Source organism: Theileria parva, chromosome 1, assembly GCF_000165365.1.
Source record: "Theileria parva strain Muguga chromosome 1, complete sequence, whole genome shotgun sequence".
Classification (NCBI taxonomy): Eukaryota; Apicomplexa; class Aconoidasida; order Piroplasmida; family Theileriidae; genus Theileria; species Theileria parva.
In genome coordinates, this window is record NC_007344.1 from 270,345 (window position 1) to 289,407 (window position 19,063).

A 19,063-nucleotide genomic window follows, 5' to 3' on the forward strand; every position below is an offset into this window, starting at 1 on the left:
TCATAATATCACAATAATAATATTCACAAGATTAGTGGGAGTTGAGTGATTTAATGGGAATTGAGTGACTTGGTGAGTTCGATTTTGGTTTCTTGGTGTCGCATGCAGTACCCGAGAGCGAGTTTCCAGAAGCAGAGTTGCATGGCAAAGGAGCCGGTTTGCTGTATGATGAGCTTTTGGTGGTCTTTGACGTCGAGGTAGTTATGGTTCAAGACAGTTAAAAGCTGAATGGCGTTCTCAGTAGAGTACCTCATGGCATATAAAATCTCCGGGTTCATGTTGTCGAAAATGCCATTTATGTAACTCCGAGGAAGCCTCCTAACGTAACTCAGAAGCTCATCACCCACACTCAAACCCTCAAAATCCTCCTTTTGCTCACATTGACCAATGTTAACTTGATTAACATTGGGTTGATTAGTATTAGTTTGATTAACATTGGGTTGGCCAATATTAGTTTGACTATTGAGAGAACTGATTGGAGATGTGGAAGGGTTTAAATTGTATAGTGTTGATAATCTATACCTTTGTTCGGCATTGCAGTAGATGTACCCGGTAATTTGAAGGTTAAGTATTAGAGCGGCAAGACGGTCAGTTGTGGTGATAATAGTGGTCTCAGCGCTGTACCTGTAGAAAGAGCCGATGAGTGTGGATACAGTGAGGCTTATGGCGTCTTTGACCATGGAAGGTGCGATTTTCAGAAACTTTTTAATTATGCCAGAGGGGCCTGTCCGTACCAGTTCCATGTACGGCGACTCCTGCGTCATGGACTCGTTAAACTCCTTCCGGATCTTGTAGTCGCCAACTTTATCCGGTGGGTTATCGAAAAACTCAAAGAATGACAAGTGCCTGAGGTCATTGTTCCTTGGATATGGGTCTGAGAGTTCACCGTTCCTTGTATGAGGTTCTGTGAGGTCATTCCTTGTATGATGTTCTGAGAGGTCATTCCTTGTATGATGTTCTGAGAGATCATTCCTTGGGTAAGGTTCTGACCTGGTGAACCTTTTAGGCGCTGCGGAGACTTTGGTCCCCTTTACCGATGAGAATTTACTAGTCAAGTATGACTTTAGTGAGGACCAAAAATTGGCTAGTGGAGATTTATTTTTACAAGACTTGGCAGAGTCACTGGTAAAAAAGGACTTATTGAACAAATTACTAGAGGAAAAAAATTTGCTAGGGAAAATATTAGAAAAAAACGATTTAAACAGATTCTTGGGGGAAAACGGTCTATTGAACAAATTATCAGTAAAAAAAGAATTTAGCCTAAACGAAGAATTCAGGGTGAAGGAAGAACTTAGGCTAAATGAATTCTCAGTGTGTTTGGGTAACGAAATTAAAGGCTCAAAATTCCTAATTTCAGAAGGAATTCTGGGCTTATTTATGAATTTATATCCTACAAAACTGAGTTTGTAGGAGGGAATCAGGTGTATACAGTGGACTAAATTATTAAAATATGCAAAAATGTAACATAAAAGTATAATCACAGGCGCCCTGCGCCACTTAGGCGTAATACCAAAAATCATACACTACAACATCAGTATATACTGGAAATAATTATAAAACACGTTTAAAAAATAAAAAGTACCTAACATATCCTTCCATACACAACACTACAGAAAACACTAACATTAATTTATTAAATTTCAATTAATTGATTATAAGCTTTTTATTTCATTATTTACAGATCCATAGTTTGTTTTATAGTTATTATACACACTTACGCCCATCCTATGGTATGAAACAAATCATCAAGTTTAACTGTGATTTCTTACACATCACAGTTTAGATATTATAAACTAAAAAAATAATATTAAAATAATCTATTTTCCACCAAATTTATGTAAAATTTAATAGTTAAAAAAACGACATCACCCCTAGCCTTCGTCAAATTTAACGAATATATATTCCCTAAATTACTCTCCAATTTAATATTCTAAGCGATATAAACATATTTACTTAAAATTAACTGCTATAAACCGTTTTAAAGCAGATTCTAAAGCCCAATATGCTTTAGTCGGAGTTTTCAAAATATTACACTTAAATTCAAGATGTGTACAAAAGTTGATAATTTTTCGTTTAATTTAATTTAAATATTTTTTAAAAATGTGTTATAAGATTTCTCTTTAAAATATATTATGTGTAAAACTTGAGGGATATTATTTACCTTTTCCCTCTCAATTAGACAGTTTAAATTTTAGTTTAGGATGGTGAAACGTAAATATTTGTTATACTTAATTCTACTGAAATGTGTGTTTGTACACACTAAGAACAGGAGAATATACAGCATCAGTCCAAGTCTATCGCAACTAAGTTCATTTAAAATACCCGAAAATACCCTTTTCATGCACGCAAAACATAAAAATTCAATAAAAAACTCATCAAGAAGTAGGAATAATCTAACTTTACACGAGGACCCACCAGACGTTTGTTCTACACTATTCTTATTTTACCACTAATTACCCATTCTATACTTAATTTTAGGACAATTATCAACAAAACGATAATTATACCCATGATAATAATGATACACATGATGATAATTATACCCATGATAATAATGATGCGTATAATAATAATGCGGATAGTAATAATGACACGTATAATAATAACGATGTGGATGATGATAAGAAAGAACAAGATAACACATTTATAAATGAAACCCAAAATCAAAGAGATGAACCTGAAAACTACAATAGAAGTGATGAACCTGAAAACCAGGGCGATTTGAAGAACACGTTTGTGGATGACTTTAATCAGAACGTTGATACAAATATGAAAGAAGACTCACGGGAAAATAACTCTCTTGCTAATGAATATGAACCAGAAAAAGCTCAGGAACATCCTGACGATAATAAGGAAATTGTCAACGACATTGCGAAGGAAGAGCAAATGAAAAATATGAATACTGACGCTGGCGACATGATTAATTCTGCAAAACAGGCAAAGGAACACGCAGATGAACTTCTTAACCAGTACAAAGAAGGCGAATTCAACACGGAAACCAACAAACACACTCTTCCCAAAGGTTTACAACTAACAAATATGAAATAAACTAAATTTTAATTGTAGATGACGCTGGAAATATAATAATAACAAACACAACAACGACACCCATGACTAAACAGGAGGAAAAGGCAGATCCTTTAAAATCAATTCGAGATGCTACTATTAGTCTCTATGAACGGTAAGTGTTTTCAACTAATTAATGTTCATTTTAGAGCGAGACACAAAAACTTGCCAGTTCCGGATCCTGGCGATTTATCATCTCCAGGTACTACTATAATTATTAACTTTGTTTAGAAAAAATATACACATCCCTTAATGCGCTCGAATATATTATTGACGGCTACAGATATACTAAAATTGATGTAAATGATAAGACTGAGCAATCGGATTCATTAAACGAAAATAGTCAACCAGCTGAGACAAAAGAGCCAGAACAAATGGACGAATCTGAAGTAGATTTAATGGAACCAGATCGGTTCCTACAGCTAAAAAAATCATCAGACGACGATGATGAACCAGATTCTGAACAAAATGATGACAACGAGGACGATTTTCATACCACTGAATATGACAATGAAATGAACGAATCTGACAATGAAATGAACGGATCTGATGAGGAATCATATGAATCTGACAATGGAATGAACGAGTCTGATGAGGAATCATATGAATCTGAATCAGAGAAGTCTAAAGGAGGTACAATATCAGCGCATGAAGCGATGGAAGATTTAAGGGCTGTAAGTTTCAACTGTTAAATTGAGTGTTTAGGTGTTAAATCAACTATCTTCGGTGCTGGAAAAGGTGGTTCAGGATAACATAGGAGTACGACACGTTATCACTAAACAAATTATCACATCTCAATATTAAATTTACACTCAGTCTTACAAAATACGTGTTCCATACCTAATATACTATAGAGTTAGAATATAATACACATAATACTTATCAGATATGACAATAGCATATTTTAATGTAGTTTCTGATGAGACATTTTTGGAAACCAGTGTCAACTTGCAGTGATATGCATTCTAGAGATTCATGAGTGCTAGATAAAACTATAGTAGCGAATCTTCAAAAATAGGACATAAACTCAAGCAGCTTCTATGTTTAGTTATTGGAATATTTTTGTGATATGAATCATTTGCCATAGAAAATCTCGGCTTTTTTTTAATTGGCTGATAGTTGTATATAAGTTTAATATTTGTGTTTTTAACATCGAGTGAAACACTTTTGTTATTTTGGAAATCGATTCTTAAAGTTTTATTGACAGTGTCAAATACTATAGCGTTTGCCAAATCTCTCCCGTACACGTCTTTATATTTTCGGTGAAAGTTTAACAAAACATGATATTCCATGCCAACTAAAGTAGTTTGACACGATTCTAATAAATCTTCTATATCTCTTGCGTATTTTTCATAATGAAAATAGAACTTGTAATCAGCCAAATTAAATTTTGCTTCGGTTTTATTTTCCCATTTATCAGAGGAATTATTCCATTGATATAACGAATAACTTGTGTTTTTGTGTAGTATGGCGAAATATCGCTCTTTGATACTTCTGATACAAACTGACACAGCCCATGCACATTCACTTTCTTTTTCAGCCTTCCATATCACTACTTTTTCAGAATTTTTCAAATTGGCCATATCTTGGACCTCAGAAATTTTCAAATTGGCCATATCTTGGACCTCAGAAATTTTCAAATTGGCCATATCTTGGACCTCAGAATTAGATATTGATTCATTATCACAAGGGATTATACTAGGAAAATCAATAATTTTATTGATTGGCTTTACTCTACGAGCAATGTAACGTTTATCACATAAATTAGTATACTTGATAACTTCTCCATTACGTTCTAAATAGTAAAGGTCAAAATCGCTACCAAAAACCATATAATCTTCTTGAAATTCATCTTCCCTTTTACTAAAGTCGATAGTTATTTTATTAGTTTCATCAAAATAGTTTAAATTATATAAAACATAAACAAATCCATGATTTTTTATTAGTTCAATCCAAGCTATTGTGCCATTAATTTCATGAACAAACACGTGTATTACATATTTACTCTTTTCGTTTGTTTCCCAAATGGTTGTATCATTTAGCAATATTTTGTTAATTAAGTAACCTTTAAGACAAGTGTATAATCTTCCCGGTGGACCTATAGAGAGTGTAAATTGATCAGATGAATTTTCAGTATCTATATCCAAAGTCACCGGAGTCAGCTTGATAACTTCTGAATCAAATAAATCAAGAAATTCGTTTTCTATTGACATTTTACAATTTCTTATAATTTTACAGTTTACTTATAGATTCATAGTATAATAATTAGATTAGACTTTAGAGATCTCACTAGTATCCACTTTTTAGATCCCAGGCAATATACATTATATAGTATACAGACTTAAGATGTATAATACATATAATAATTATAAAATATGACAATGTGGTTAAATATGGATTCAGATTAGGTGTTAATGGTAGTAGTCAAAGTTAATTTTGTCCTCTAACAACCCAGTTGTAGGTACCAGTTACACTGTCGTATATGAACAACTCTGGGTAGTTATAACCAGGTCTATGCTCATAAACCTTATCGTCGACCAATATCTTCTTATCATTTACATTTTGCTTGAAAAGGTATAGAAAACGCATGTCTGCATGACTTACATTGTAGTCTGTACGAAGAGCATTTGGGATTCTCCCTCCCCTTCTAACACCAAACCGATATTAGTTGGTATTTTTACCGATGTGCATTTCCAACCATTGCCTAAATCCTCTTCTTCAACCATCCTTTCTCCATCTTCAACCGTCCTTTCTTCATGTTCAACCATCCTTTCTCCATCTTCAACCGTCCTTTCTTCATGTTCAACCATCCTTTCTCCATCTTCAACCATCCTTTCTTCAGCGGGAAAATTTTCGGACGATCTGGATCCTTCTCCGGGATGCCTGGAATTGTCACTGTTGGAACTCATTGCCTCAGTATTTTTACGGCTATTTTGTTCAACCAATGTTATTTAAGCCGGAGTTTTTGGGTGAAGTTTCTTCTGTTTCGGTCTATTGTATTTGGGTTAACTTTACACAGTGCTTTTCAATTCTGTGCCACAGTCAAATATACTAGAAATATTGTATTTATATAAGAATTATACTCGATAATTAACTAAAAAGACCAATTATGTTAATATATAGAAACCTTTGTTTTGGATTGTCATTTTGCGGTATATCTACTGATTAGTTTTGTTACAATCAATAGTGTTTATACCTAGTTTACGCTTTTGTTACAAGTAATTTTCACAAAGGACTTATAGGTTTTTCTGTAGAATACAATTATTCAAAATGAAGCACCACTATTCGGTTCACAACCTCAGCATTGTGATACTCTTTAAAAACATATTACTTGCCAATTTGACCCTAAACAGACGTATTTAACAAGTTATTCAAGACCGGAATGATATAAATACATGTTTTACCTTTAAAAAATATTAAAATATAAAATTATACTACACATTAGTGCTGCCAATAAGCAGTAGAAATGACCAGAAAGAATATTATTTCTTTTTGTTTTGTTTAATTTTATGTGTTTTAGCAACGTTTATTTTAAAGTTTTCCAAAATTGAAAGTTTCTCATGTCCAGACTCACTCGCAGGCATCTTCAGATGTGAAGACACTATGCTTGCGCGGTCTGCATCAGAGTCTGCCTTGAACGATTCCTTGCGATACGCTTCCCTCTTTAGAGACTCGTGAGTTGTACCAGATAAAACTATAGTCGCCATGTTCTTGAGGTTGGATAGAGAGGTTTTACCCAGGTGAGATATGCCAGAGGTCTGAGCAGCACTGAGATCAAATTTAGAGCCTTCAGCAAACTCTGAAAGCCTTGGCGCCTCATAGCTCCAGTATTGGCCAATGCCTAACTCACCTGCAGTCTTTGGCGGTTCAAATCTTAAGTACCATTTGCTTTGCCAAGGCATATCATTACACATCAGTGAACCATAAATGGATGGGGAATTAGAACCGTATCCCTTTGATTCGGTGTAAGTGAAGTTAGAACCGCCAGATGAGTTACTGGTGTGAAAAAAGTCAGATTTGAAGGATTCTGAAAAGTGCCAATCTTTGGTCAAATCTTCAAGGGACTGTCCTGCGATTACGTCACTCTTTTTACTGTATAACGATTTGCTCGGCGTATAAAATAATTCCATTATGGAAAAAATTTATTCCAGCACAATTCAAGGCAATTAAGAATGGAATAAACTTTTTATTGGATGATTCCTACATCTAGGAACAACACATTTATGTTAAAATATAACAAATTTTAAAAAATAATTTAAAAAATTAAAGAGAACAGTTTTGATAAATTGTGAAGTAACAGAAATGTATTTTCTGTTCCGTACATCAATGTGGTGTCAACTTTCTCATCAACATATATATTTTATTAAAATTATTTAACAAATATTGAAAATATATACAAAAATATTATTATGTCGTTTCATTTCACATTTAAATATTACGCTAATAGAATAATGTAGAATTATTTTAAAATATTTTAAAAAAGTTTAAAGATGGCGAGTACTGATTTCATATCAAAGGTTTGTTCAATTGACGGGAATAATTTCTGCGCCGATTGCGGCAGCAGAGCCCCTAGATGGGCCAGTGTAAATTTAGGAGTGCTCCTTTGTATTAACTGCTCTGGCATTCATAGGACTCTCGGAGTACATCTGTCACAAGTCAAATCACTAACCTTAGATAATCTAAAACCTGACTGGATTAAGGTAATTTATACATATCATTTATCCCAGTTATTTTTATATCCAAGTTATTTTTATATCCAAGTTATTTTTATATCCAAGTTATTTTTATATCCAAGTTATTTTTATATCCAATTTATTTTTATATCCAATTTATTTTTATATCCAAGTTATTTTTATTTTTAATGGTTTTTAGTCATTATTGAGTATCGGAAATAATGTGGCAAATGCCTACTATTTGTACAAGTTACCTCCTGAGGTATCAAGGTACTACGCCTCAGCCTCTCCAAGGTTAGTGAAAATGCAATTAAACTTGCTCAGTGATATGGAAATTTGGATTAGAAACAAATATGAAAAGAAGCTTTACGCCATGGATGGCCTAGACGAACCATTTATACTACTCTCCAAAGGTATTTACCCCTATCACACAATTGTGGAATAATGTGGTCAGGATACAACCCGAGAGAATCTGTGTTAAACAGGACACTGCATAACCAGCCGGTTCCTCAATACAAACATAGTCCGAAACAACCGTACGTTAATAAATCGCAATGTAAATTTTAGAGTCGCGGATTTACTGAGTATCGACGAAACCTTCGGAACGCGTTCCAACTACGAACAGATAAAATCCAACCTAAACGACGGTCTAAATCCATCCTATGTTGATGATTTCAACCCTTTTTCAATAGATAACACCCAGAGGACGAATGATATTTTTTGGCCTAATGATAACCAGACACGTTCATACAAGGATGAGCCCAGAGAAACACTTGGAGTTCCAGATATTCCCGAGCCTGAGGACTCTGACAAGATACGAGACGCTAAAATCGACGCGGCCAAAAACTCCATCGCCAAACTTTTCCAAAACCCAACCCAAATCGGATTCAAAAATAGTTCCTACAACTCCATAGTAAGCCACTCCCTTTCACCTACACAATACAATATTAAGTATTCACTTACAATATTAAGTATTCACTTACAATATTAAGTATACTTACAATATTAATTGTGTAGAAACCGAATTGTGTATCTGGAGACGGATTGGACTTTGACAGCACTAACCTGAAGGATAACTTACAGAGTTTAAACAGGAATTTGTAATCTTTAATGTAAATTTATATTTAAATGTTAAAATAAAATTAAAGTTAAAATTAAATATCAGTTTTAAACTTGGGCATTAGTGATTGAGGATTAATAATCGCCTTCGTAGGAGTCCTCGAGGTATTCGTGGCCTTCGCCTTCAACTTCCTTGGCATGTTTGGCCTTGTTAACCTTAAGGATGGGAATAACGCGTTCGACGACCATGACTTTCGGTTCCTTTACTATTCGCTCCTTGGTAACGTACTGAGGAACGTCGACCTCCTTTTCAACGTACTGTACCTGCGGAACCTCCACAATCTTATCCTCGTAGATAATCTTAGGGACGTGCTTAACACGCTCAACGACAACTTCCTTCTTCTTGTAAACAGGCTTGTACTTTACAACAGGCACGTCAACGTCCACATACTTGTCAACCACCTGGACCTCAGGAACCTCAACAATCTTCTCCTCAACATACTCCTTCTCCACCTCAATCACCCTAGTCTACACATATTTAGTCACACATTAGTCGTATTAGTAGTGATTTATGAGTAATTGTAAAGTAGTTGTGAGTTAATAAGTATGGGAAAACTAATTGGGGTGGGTTAATAAATTAATAGGAATGAGTGTGGTAAGTACCTGGGTAATGGGTTCGAGAATTTGATAGTGAGTGGCATCAAGTCCGTTGAGTTCGTTGGTGTTAACGCCGGCCTCCTCTAAAACTGTTTTGTGGTTGAGAAAAGTTTCCTCAGCTTCCAAAAAATTTGCGCCAGAACAGCAGTCAAACATATCCTAAAGAATGGTTAGAATAAGGATATAAAGGGTAAAATATGGAATGTAGTTGTATTGAGTAAAAAGCTGGGTGAACAAAAAAGTGAGTAATTTGGTACCTATTTGCTGAAAATTTTTAGTAAATTAAAAATTAAAGCTATCTTCTAAAGTTTAAGACGACAACTATTACAATTTTCTGAATATCAACGACTCTATGGGCATGCATTTGACCCTCAGCCTAAGCACCAAAATGCACACTGCAGGAGGAATCCAGGCTAAAACGACTTTATCCTCAATTAAGATAAAACAGGCTTTAATTTAAGGCTAAAATAGACCAAATGTGTAAGGCATGAAGGTACCAACAAGACCCGAAAGTTTCAGGTCAACAAACATGCCTTTACACATTAAATTTAAATGATAAATTAATAAATTAAATGGGAAATAAATACGATAAAATTAATTTATTAAGGAAAAACTTTTGTGAGAATGGAATCTCACCAACTGGGCCTGACTTCCATGTTAAAAACGTGTTTCCCGTCAAGTGCGGTGTTTGGCAAATTTAGCCAATTTTCGTGAATTGTCCTAGACTTGGTAAATGTTCCAGAAGTATACTTGACTATGTCGTACATATCCAACATCATAGGCTGAAAATGATTAATGAGCATATAAAGATTAAATACCGGTTTGTAATTCTTTGGGAATCTCTTCATCCAGGCTGTCTTCCTTATTTTTGTCCTACGTTTAGAAGGCTTCTTCTTCGGAACAGCAAATAAACGGGTTCCATTTCTATACGTTAAGGATATGAAGGGAGAAGGGACTGAAACGTATGTGTAACACGAGTTAATCCTTTTTTTACTATTTTGATGTCGAGAGATGTTTAAGGATTCCACAAAAAAAATTAATTTTCCTGTTCTTTTATCTTTAAAATCGTTAGTCAGATTTATGTGCGATAGGCTTCTAGTTGTTAAATTTATCATAAAATCAAATGAATAGTACAGTTTCAAAAATAATAATAACCCAAAAATTTGCATAAATTACTGTTACAGCAGAAGGAACTATTTTATGGTCTAGAATACATATTTAATTGAATTAATCATAGCCTAGTGTAATAAGATCGTGTAAAAGAATCTTATAGTTGGAGAATAATAAATAATACCAATACAGTTAAAATGGACAAATTATGTTAAAAATTAATAATACAATAGAATTAGTAAAATTATATAAATAGTTGATACGGATAACTACACCCTATAACTAAATGAATATAAAGATTATAATATAAATCATCAACAATTATCAGTTTATTACTTTTTAATTTTACAAAATTTAACATATTCGATGACTTCAAGTTTGTTAGTTTTACATATATTTATTAATTCTTACGTTTTTTTATATGAAATTTGGTTCCAAGGCTAATTTTCATTTTCTACTTGGTAATACCAAATTTTTATCTAAAAACGCAATTAGTCCCTGTGAAATTCAAAGATTTAACCCAAATTTATCCCAAATTTACAATTTCACAATTTTTTCTAAAGGTTTGTTTATACTTCTGGATCTATTTTTTCAGAACAAATTAAATCAAAAATTACCATTAAAATACCACATTGGCTGGATATTTCAGATTCTAGCAGCGATCTTTCATTTAATCCTGTATCTTCCAACCCCGAATCTAACAAATTTGACAACGGATATGATCCTGAAGTATTAACTGACAAACCCATTGTTTCAGAGGAAAAGGGTCTAAAATTGATAAATAAGCAGCCGTTGAAGAAGATAAGACCATTTAAACTAAACGAGTTAAGTGTGTTCAACACTGATCCGTATAAATTAATAAAACCAATAAGGAAGAACCCAGTTCTGAGGCACATTTGGAAACTGAGAGTAAGCTCTGCATATAGGCGTGGAATACAAAAAAGGCTTGTGGTAGGTTCAAACATAATAAGGCATATCCTGACCCACACCGAGGCCAGATTTGATACTATCCTGACCACAAACAAAGAACTCATCGATTTCGTACTCTCAAATCCTTTACTCAACTGTAGATATTCCAGAATACAACTTGTGGATAGGTATACTCTACAGTACTGCTTAAGGGGAACTACGCACTCATACCTGTCATCAGACGCTATTGCTGATGCAGCAATTCCCACACCAAATACAAATATTACTCCCAGGTAAGTTTTAGTCATATATATTTGGTAAAGTGTTTAATATTGGAATAGATTTGTCGTTGCCATTGATAATTTGAAATACGCAAGAAATATTGGTTCAATTATTAGAACCTCCTTGGCCTTTGGTGTTGATTTGTTATTTTACCTAAACGGAACAACTGATCCATTTAACTGGAAAGTTTCAGTATGCATTTCTTAATTATTTCTATTCACAGCTAATGATTTCTATTCACAGCTAATTGTATTCCCATCTAATGATTTATTAGTCTGTAACTGGCGGATTACAGTACTCAATTCCTTACAGATTTGGTACACCACATATAACCATATAATATATATCAAAGTGTGGTATATTATTTGTAGGTGACTTGAGTGACTTGAGGAAGTTTTGTAAGCAGAACGAGCTGGTTCCAGTAGTTGCTCACTTGGAAGGAGAACCATTGGAAACATTTAAACTCTCAGGTAAAGGAGTGTGCCTAATTCTAGGCAACGAATCCCACGGACCAAACCCCCAATCATTTAACTTTGCCCGCAGGTATTATAACTCATTAGTATACTTTCTATACACATCCATACTTAGTATTTAGTTTACGAATTATTATACCTACTTAGTATTTAGTTTACGAATTATTATACCTACCTAGTATTTAGTTTACGAATTATTATACCTACTTAGTATTAGTTTATGAATTATTCTAGGGTGTCACTTTATATGCATCCGTTTACTGACTCATTAAACGTTTCAATAGCCGGCGCTATAATAATACATCAGCTAAAGTGCTTACAATTAAGTCAAGCTGACTAGCTCAACAGTTATTCGTATGTATAATCGGATTTAAATACAATGTCGTTTTCACGTACCACATTCGATGAACAACCTCAAAAGTTTATGCTAAATAACTTACCAAATGACTCCATTTCACATCTAAGATGGGTATTATTCATATTCAATTACATAATTCTACATTTTAACATATTTTACAATTAATTATATAATTTCATTTTTTACTGATTTTTAGAGTACAACCACAAACCCCCTGTTACTAACAGCTGGGAGTTGGGACAAGACTCTTAGGATTTGGAAAGTTACCACAGGCCTCGGGAACGCAGTTAATACGGATATGGTATACACTTTTAAACAGGACGCTCCCGTACTCTGCTCTGCTTTCTCCACAGTATCTTCTATCTACTTCAATTTTACAACTTTACTCAAAATTATTTTATAACTTTATTATTTTACAACTTTATATTATCTAACTTTACTCAATATTATTTAATTATTGAGTATATTTGGTAACAGGACTCAATGCGTTTATTTGGAGGGGGCTGTACAAATAATGTGTTAGCGTATGATTTAAATAACCCGAGTAGTACGGGAGTAGTCATAGCAAGGCACCAGAAGCCAGTTAGTGGAGTACATTGGATTCCCCAGTTCAACTTACTGTTGTCCACAAGTTGGGATGGCGGTGTAAGTTTATGGGATGGAAGACAAGAAAACCCAGTGTGGTCAGAGAACTTGGGCGCTAAAGTTTTCGCGTCTGATGTTAAGGATAATTTAATGTGTGTAGCAGACAGTAACCGAAAGCTCAGTGTCTGGAGTCTTGAGAAGCTCCAACACTCCAACAGTAAAATAACAATTGATTCCAGTTTAAAGCTCCAAATTCGAGCATTATCGCTATTTCCAGACACTAAAGTACGTTCAGGGGTTGCATACAGCTCAATTGGCGGTCGCTGTGTAGTAAACTACTTTACAGAAGAGGAAAAGAAGAATAATTTCTCCTTCAAGTGTCATAGGCAGGACCAGCCTGGCAAGGGCACTTTTACATATTCAGTAAATGCAATTGATTTCCACGCAGTGTACGGCACTTTCGTCTCAGGAGGAGGTGATGGCACCTTTACCATCTGGGATAAGGATAACAAGTCGAGAGTTAAGGCCTTTTCCAATTTAGGAGCACCGGTAGTTGACGTCAAGTTCATGTCGGAAGGTAACCTCCTGGCCTTTGCCACAAGCTATGACTGGTACAAAGGCCTAAATCACTCGTTAATAACCAACACTAGTAAATCTATCGGAATCGTCAAGGTACTTCATAACCAGTTTTCTTCCATCATTTAACTATCAATAGATATTTATCTCCAATATACATAAACGATAAAAGTAAAGATAATTTATATTAGTTGAAGGAAGAAGATATAAAGTCCAAGCCGAGACCCTTTGGATCACGTAGATGATTTTTAAATTTTCTAAAAAATATTCTACAAAATTTAAAAAATTATTTTATATATTAAATTAGTGATTTAAGCCTGGAAACTGTTTAAAACTCTATTACGGAGGCTATGGTGTATATAATTAGATCCGGGATGAAAGTGCTGTAAATTGTGATTATTGTATGAAAAATGGCATAAAATGTGATGAGAAAAAAATATAATGTAAAAAATTAAGTTGGTGTGTAGGAAATAACAGAGTAAGGGGCCAGGTGTGTAGTGTTAGAGTCGTATTGGAATCCCCCCCTTAATTTGTAGTTTTATGATTGTATAAAAAATGGAGGAGCGTAACAACTGGATAGTTAACACGAGAGTATTGTACGATTTTATAAGCTGTATAAAGTTACCACAGCAACCGCTTTCAGTGGAATTTACACAGACAACTGTTCAGTAAGTGTCCACACATTTCACGGTTCTTCAGCCAAGATTATACCGACGAGATATCATTCCAACAAATCGCATGCGGACTGCAATATGAAACAAAAGACGACGTTTCAATTTACATTATCGATGTATTCTTAGTATTCCTCACTTTGACTTTTAGGTCGCACTACCATCTCAGCCACTAAAGGAAGAACTGAAAAGATACTGCAAATGCCTAGATTATGAAGGATTCCCCCTACCTACAAACACCCAGTTCCCAATGTACCAATGTGTAGCCCAAATAAAACTCAACGACGACGTTAACAGGTTTCTCAACTACCCATTCCCTATTATAATACATTTTTTAATGTAAAATACCCTTGGATATCAATTTGTTTTATATTAGTTATCTTAATTTAGACTTTATTAATTTCTACTACTTTATTTGGAAATTATATAAACTATTATATCCCATACTGAGTAAACAAATAAAAGTAAAATTTAATGTAGAATCTTGTCGAAAAATAAGGACGGAAACGTATTATTGGCGGCAAAATCAACTGATGGTAAGGAATAGTGAAGAATAAGTTACTTTAGTGTATTTGTTCAACCTGAACCAGTTGGATTACCACCAGGAAGTAAAGAGTTAGTTTCACGGTTTATAATAAGTGATTAGACTTGGAACCAGTTTGTACCTTCACTGGGCATGAGGATGAAGGGTTAGCTTAAAATTTTTAACTCTTGATCTATAGCTACGGATTATCATTCAATTCAAACTCCACAAATTTGGCCTCGTGTTCTGAAGACGGACTTATGTTCATCTACGACCTCAGCAGTATTACATAGTTTACAATAATTATATATTTGGGTTTAATTTTTAATAGAAAATGAGCCTGTGTACAATTACAAGCACTCGGGAGGCCTGAACTGTATCGATTACTCAAAGACCAACGAATCCAACTGTTTTGTGGCCACCGAAGACGGTCACGTCTTACTGTACTGTTTTTCTAATTAAACGTTGTATAGGGTCGATACTAGGCAGAAAACATCACACCTCAAGGTAAGAATATGCAAAATTCAACTCATTTATATAATCACTTCTGTACCCAGTGTTAACATTGTGAATAGACTAGGAAAGTTGAAGGTGCTGAAAATTCAGTTTCAACAACTGTTCATAATCCGAATGTTTTCGCATCTGGATCAACTAAAGGGGTAGGTTTCGTGTGTTTTACATTTTCAGGAAATTCATTTGTGGGACCAGAGAAACCTTTCTGAGCCTTTGCACTCAATTTCAGTCCACAAAGGGCCGATAGTCAGGCTCCACTTCAATCAGCTGAACAAATCATTGATATCCAGTGGTTCTGAGGACCTGACCATCTGTATCCTTGACCTCGAATCTGCTGGAAAAGACGTTGACTCCTCCGAATACGATGAGGAAGATGAGGAAGACGACGCTCCCCCGGAACTTATTTTCACCCACACAGGACATCAGGATAAGGTGTACGATTTCGTTTGGAGTAAAAATCAGGAAACCGAAAATGTATCAAATCTTTACTCTAGAAACTATACTATTAGTGTTAACATGTGCTGAATATTTCATTAGCTTATCGCATCAGTCGGTGAGGATTACTCACTCCAAATGTGGCAAATGGTAAGTTAACCACTTTGGAAAATGTTTAGACGAGTCAGTTGTTGGAAGAATCAAGTGATTTTGAAATGGACTAATAAAATTCACAATTTCACTGTTATTAACTTAATACTCGACAGTAATATAAATATCTTATACTATGAAATTAAATTAGTCAGATTGTCCAGTGGGTTGCTCTAGAACCTCGACAACCGTGTTTCTTTCCGCATCCACTTTAACGAGTAAAACCAGCCTGCTATCCCCAAGTATTGTTGTGACTGTCACAGTAGTTAGTTGCTTCCTATCAGTGGCAGAGATATGCTTATATCCTTCATCTTTGTGTGATAAAATTCTCAAGTTATTAAAAACAATATCCCCAAGACAGTATTGAGGGAATTGAGAAGGGTACAGGTAATGCTTCTTTAAAAAGTCACTGAAATTCCAAGTAATATCATACATGGTTGTATTATATGCTCCAATATTAAGGTGCTTCTTTGAGGAACCGGGCTGCACCTTGGCTAGAGAATCAGTCATCGGTCCAAAGAGGTTTGAGCCAGGGTCCTTTTCACCTACAGAATGGGTTTCAGATTTTGGGCCAAGCACCAGAACATTGACTGGCTCGTTTGGAGGATGTGAAATGTAAATAAATTGATCTTCGTCATTATCAGTCTTCAAATCAAACATTACATTTCCAATAATTATTGAAGATTTTGCAGCCCTTTTTTTAAAGGCCAAATTGGTAAAATTACCATCAGTAAAAAGAAGCTTAAAGTTGTCAAGCTTATCCAACTTTTTACATGCTTTGTGTATCTTTGGCGTATTAGTTTTTACAAACTGGTTAAGACATAATACTTGTACTTCATCATCCACTGGGTTGTCAATCGGTCCCATTTTACCGTTTGATTCCCTTTTATGCCACACTTTCGAGGTCAGATTAATCAGTTGAAGTCGTTCCTCATCTTCCAAAAACTTCCTTTCTTGGTACTTTGAGCCATCTACACTGTAGAAGACCCTATTTTCGTACAGAAACAACTCTCTCATCATGACAGTTACATGTTTGGTTGTCAAGAACTGAGTACACAGTGACGCCATTATAAAGCGCTTTCCTTCTGGAATTTTGAAGTTAAAATTACCAAATTTAAGAGCTGTAACTGTTCCCATACGATTATCGATTTCCAAACCGTCAATATACCTATAAACAACGCACTTTCCGCAGTTCACCTTTTCTAAAAACGAGTCATCAGAGGGCTGGAAATTGTCCATATTTAAAATAAATTCTGAAGATGAAGCGGGGTTTGAGTCAGACTTGACTCTTCTCTCTGGGTAAGTCTTAAGTTTCTGGAAAAAGTTGTAGTCATGGAATGGATATAAACCACTATCAAAAAATTCTTTTTTACATATATAAAACTGCTCAACTGTGATTGACGAAATCTGGGATGAAACGACAATACGATAATTTTTACTAGCTCTTGATATGGATTCGGTTTTGGGTACAGACCTGGTGTAGCAAATTTCAAAGCTTTCCGCTCCCTTGGGTAAATCGAGTTTATATTGATTAAAGGACAGTTTGTCGTACAAATTATTAGTATTTTTAAACAACACACATCGGAAATCTAAAGGTCCAGCCTTAACTACTTCAGCGTCAACGTATCCTTCAGTTCCCGATAAATCGTCCTTGGTTACCTCTATAAATTGAGCAGATTTAGTTTTAGGTTCAGAAGTAGTAACAATAGCTTTAGAAGGTGTAACACTAATTTCAGAACTAGGTGTTACACTAATTTCAGAACTAGGTGCTACAGTAATTTCAGAAGAGGCAGCGGTGTCATCAGAAGTAGATGAAACAAGCTGGTGGTGAGAATACAAGGAAATTGCTCTACTGCCAGATGATGCAAATGTGGGACGTGAAGTTCCAGCTGACCGCCGATGAGTTGTAGGTTCAGGAGTTTGGACAGCAGGTGTAACTTCACGTTGGGTTGAAGGTGTAGCTTCAAGTTGGGTGGAAGGTGTAGCAGGAGGGGTAGGACCATATAAAGTAATAGATCTCCCTGTTCCTGCGGTTATTGGACGAGTGGTAAAAACTGATTGCCGATCAGCTCCAGCTCCAGTAGCTTCATCTGTTTCAGACTCGTGCTCCACGTCTAGTGCTTTAAAAGATTCCAAAGCAGGCTTTCCTAAGACATCTGAATCAGACTCACCTTGAATAACTTCTACAAACTTAAAACATTTCACATCGCCAGGCAGAGTCGCACTAGTCTGTTTATACCTTTTGGTGATTTTAGACCCTTGCAAATCATAATTGATTTTAACCGTATACTTTAAATTATCCCGAGATAAACTCATGGTTATATTCTTAGCGAAGGAACTTAGGGATACACACCTATCCCCAAAGACTATCCTTACATCTTTGCCAAAAACTATTAAATCGTCAACTGAAAATTCTTTATCAGTGGAATTTATAGTTTTAACACTTAGCCCCAATGGGTAATAGTCATCAGAATCATGAAACAGGTCAAACACAGCATAGCTGCGGGTGCCAGTCAAATTCAGAGGAAGAATCTCGTCATAAATTGAGAGAGATTGGACAAAAGTTGCGATTTTAGTTAAAAAAATTAATTTGTTAAAAAATAAATAAATTAGGAAAACTACATTCAAGATTTTCATGATTTAAGGATATTTAGTAGATTTTTTCCACTATTTATTGCAATACCGAGTTCGTTTCTTAGATAAAGGAGTAAAATCCAGGAAAAACTGGAAAAACAAAAGTCACGTCTGATCATTAATTAAAATAAAAATATTACTCTAATGTGTGAAAGATTTCGAGGTTAATCTCGCCTGATATATAATGGGCATTAAAACACAGATTCACAATATTTTAACTAAAATTTCTTTTAAATAATGAATATTTATTAATTAATTAAAAAATGTATTTATATTAATTTTTCAAGATTTTCGCTAAAACTACAAATCCATTAGTACATTTATATAAATGTGTATTTATTTAGATTAGAATATTATTTTTATAAAATTCAGCTTCTCAAATTAAAATT

General features: G+C 34.7%; 12 protein-coding genes across 12 annotated transcripts; 5 read left to right on the forward strand and 7 right to left on the reverse strand.

Annotated features, from left to right (window-relative positions):
* Window positions 1-6: 6 nt before the first annotated feature.
* TpMuguga_01g00131 (uncharacterized protein) lies at window positions 7-1,570 on the reverse strand. Its single transcript, XM_760565.2, has one exon. The coding sequence runs from the start codon at window positions 1,518-1,520 to the stop codon at window positions 51-53; it is 1,470 nt and encodes a 489-aa protein (XP_765658.1). The 5' UTR covers window positions 1,521-1,570; the 3' UTR covers window positions 7-50.
* A 631-nt stretch (window positions 1,571-2,201) lies between these two features.
* On the forward strand, window positions 2,202-3,882 carry TpMuguga_01g00132 (uncharacterized protein; the record flags this gene model as incomplete). The annotated part of the gene is made up of 6 exons (XM_760566.2): window positions 2,202-2,420; window positions 2,479-3,022; window positions 3,067-3,181; window positions 3,216-3,268; window positions 3,298-3,740; window positions 3,772-3,882. The coding sequence occupies 6 exons, from the start codon at window positions 2,202-2,204 to the stop codon at window positions 3,868-3,870; spliced, it is 1,473 nt and encodes a 490-aa protein (XP_765659.1). The 3' UTR covers window positions 3,871-3,882.
* Window positions 3,883-4,058: 176 nt separating this feature from the next.
* TpMuguga_01g00133 (uncharacterized protein) lies at window positions 4,059-5,279 on the reverse strand (the record flags this gene model as incomplete). Its single annotated transcript, XM_760567.1, has 1 exon — window positions 4,059-5,279. The coding sequence occupies one exon, from the start codon at window positions 5,277-5,279 to the stop codon at window positions 4,059-4,061; it is 1,221 nt and encodes a 406-aa protein (XP_765660.1).
* A 387-nt stretch (window positions 5,280-5,666) lies between these two features.
* On the reverse strand, window positions 5,667-5,975 carry TpMuguga_01g02765 (uncharacterized protein; the record flags this gene model as incomplete). The annotated part of the gene is made up of 1 exon (XM_061305272.1): window positions 5,667-5,975. One exon carries the CDS (start codon window positions 5,973-5,975, stop codon window positions 5,667-5,669), a length of 309 nt encoding a protein of 102 aa, XP_061161503.1.
* Window positions 5,976-6,548: 573 nt separating this feature from the next.
* On the reverse strand, window positions 6,549-7,365 carry TpMuguga_01g00135 (uncharacterized protein; the record flags this gene model as incomplete). Its single annotated transcript, XM_760569.2, has 1 exon — window positions 6,549-7,365. The coding sequence occupies exon 1, from the start codon at window positions 7,194-7,196 to the stop codon at window positions 6,549-6,551; it is 648 nt and encodes a 215-aa protein (XP_765662.1). The 5' UTR covers window positions 7,197-7,365.
* A 40-nt stretch (window positions 7,366-7,405) lies between these two features.
* ACAP3 (putative GTPase activating protein for Arf family protein) lies at window positions 7,406-8,868 on the forward strand. The gene is made up of 6 exons (XM_061304926.1): window positions 7,406-7,766; window positions 7,939-8,033; window positions 8,064-8,152; window positions 8,194-8,275; window positions 8,307-8,690; window positions 8,757-8,868. Exons 1-6 carry the CDS (start codon window positions 7,557-7,559, stop codon window positions 8,806-8,808), a joined length of 912 nt encoding a protein of 303 aa, XP_061161504.1. The 5' UTR covers window positions 7,406-7,556; the 3' UTR covers window positions 8,809-8,868.
* On the reverse strand, window positions 8,864-10,045 carry TpMuguga_01g00137 (Inner membrane complex family protein). The gene is made up of 3 exons (XM_760571.2): window positions 9,713-10,045; window positions 9,462-9,614; window positions 8,864-9,326 (listed from the first exon to the last, which is right to left on the reverse strand). Exons 2-3 carry the CDS (start codon window positions 9,609-9,611, stop codon window positions 8,934-8,936), a joined length of 543 nt encoding a protein of 180 aa, XP_765664.1. The 5' UTR covers window positions 9,612-9,614; window positions 9,713-10,045; the 3' UTR covers window positions 8,864-8,933.
* TpMuguga_01g00138 (Ribosomal L32p family protein) lies at window positions 10,046-10,801 on the reverse strand. The gene is made up of 2 exons (XM_061304927.1): window positions 10,274-10,801; window positions 10,046-10,237 (listed from the first exon to the last, which is right to left on the reverse strand). Exons 1-2 carry the CDS (start codon window positions 10,622-10,624, stop codon window positions 10,088-10,090), a joined length of 501 nt encoding a protein of 166 aa, XP_061161505.1. The 5' UTR covers window positions 10,625-10,801; the 3' UTR covers window positions 10,046-10,087.
* A 63-nt stretch (window positions 10,802-10,864) lies between these two features.
* Window positions 10,865-12,569, forward strand: TpMuguga_01g00139 (SpoU rRNA Methylase family protein; the record flags this gene model as incomplete). The annotated part of the gene is made up of 6 exons (XM_760573.2): window positions 10,865-11,128; window positions 11,161-11,767; window positions 11,816-11,948; window positions 12,031-12,073; window positions 12,128-12,299; window positions 12,464-12,569. The coding sequence occupies exons 1-6, from the start codon at window positions 10,987-10,989 to the stop codon at window positions 12,567-12,569; spliced, it is 1,203 nt and encodes a 400-aa protein (XP_765666.2). The 5' UTR covers window positions 10,865-10,986.
* Window positions 12,570-12,608: 39 nt separating this feature from the next.
* Window positions 12,609-14,022, forward strand: TpMuguga_01g00140 (WD domain G-beta repeat protein; the record flags this gene model as incomplete). Its single annotated transcript, XM_760574.2, has 4 exons — window positions 12,609-12,698; window positions 12,784-12,939; window positions 13,065-13,844; window positions 13,940-14,022. The coding sequence occupies 4 exons, from the start codon at window positions 12,609-12,611 to the stop codon at window positions 13,991-13,993; spliced, it is 1,080 nt and encodes a 359-aa protein (XP_765667.1). The 3' UTR covers window positions 13,994-14,022.
* Window positions 14,023-14,209: 187 nt separating this feature from the next.
* Window positions 14,210-16,182, forward strand: MSI2 (WD domain G-beta repeat protein). The gene is made up of 13 exons (XM_061305230.1): window positions 14,210-14,416; window positions 14,448-14,538; window positions 14,571-14,716; window positions 14,900-14,955; window positions 14,987-15,034; window positions 15,066-15,108; window positions 15,142-15,224; window positions 15,274-15,385; window positions 15,416-15,449; window positions 15,518-15,601; window positions 15,630-15,929; window positions 15,993-16,040; window positions 16,070-16,182. The coding sequence occupies exons 1-13, from the start codon at window positions 14,304-14,306 to the stop codon at window positions 16,112-16,114; spliced, it is 1,203 nt and encodes a 400-aa protein (XP_061161933.1). The 5' UTR covers window positions 14,210-14,303; the 3' UTR covers window positions 16,115-16,182.
* On the reverse strand, window positions 16,168-18,854 carry TpMuguga_01g00143 (putative integral membrane protein). The gene has a single exon (XM_760577.2). It carries the CDS (start codon window positions 18,675-18,677, stop codon window positions 16,188-16,190), a length of 2,490 nt encoding a protein of 829 aa, XP_765670.1. The 5' UTR covers window positions 18,678-18,854; the 3' UTR covers window positions 16,168-16,187.
* Between the last annotated feature and the right edge of the window lie 209 nt (window positions 18,855-19,063).

Excerpts from the sequence above, each read along its gene's own strand:
- TpMuguga_01g00131 (XM_760565.2), bottom strand. The coding sequence starts at position 1,520 with ATGATTTTTGGTATTACGCCTAAGTGGCGCAGGGCGCCTGTGATTATA.
- MSI2 (XM_061305230.1), top strand. The coding sequence starts at position 14,304 with ATGGAGGAGCGTAACAACTGGATAGTTAACACGAGAGTATTGTACGAT. Across the intron at positions 15,035-15,065 it reads TTACCACCAGGAAGTAAAGA|ACTTGGAACCAGTTTGTACC; the intron begins GTTAGTTTCACG and ends ATAAGTGATTAG. Across the intron at positions 15,602-15,629 it reads CATCTGGATCAACTAAAGGG|GAAATTCATTTGTGGGACCA; the intron begins GTAGGTTTCGTG and ends TTACATTTTCAG.
- TpMuguga_01g00137 (XM_760571.2), bottom strand. The coding sequence starts at position 9,611 with ATGTTTGACTGCTGTTCTGGCGCAAATTTTTTGGAAGCTGAGGAAACT. Across the intron at positions 9,327-9,461 it reads TTCTCGAACCCATTACCCAG|ACTAGGGTGATTGAGGTGGA; the intron begins GTACTTACCACA and ends AAATATGTGTAG.
- TpMuguga_01g00143 (XM_760577.2), bottom strand. The coding sequence starts at position 18,677 with ATGAAAATCTTGAATGTAGTTTTCCTAATTTATTTATTTTTTAACAAA.
- TpMuguga_01g00138 (XM_061304927.1), bottom strand. The coding sequence starts at position 10,624 with ATGCAAATTTTTGGGTTATTATTATTTTTGAAACTGTACTATTCATTT. Across the intron at positions 10,238-10,273 it reads TCCCAAAGAATTACAAACCG|CCTATGATGTTGGATATGTA; the intron begins GTATTTAATCTT and ends AATCATTTTCAG.
- ACAP3 (XM_061304926.1), top strand. The coding sequence starts at position 7,557 with ATGGCGAGTACTGATTTCATATCAAAGGTTTGTTCAATTGACGGGAAT. Across the intron at positions 8,153-8,193 it reads ATTTATACTACTCTCCAAAG|GATACAACCCGAGAGAATCT; the intron begins GTATTTACCCCT and ends TAATGTGGTCAG. Across the intron at positions 8,691-8,756 it reads CCTACACAATACAATATTAA|AAACCGAATTGTGTATCTGG; the intron begins GTATTCACTTAC and ends TTAATTGTGTAG.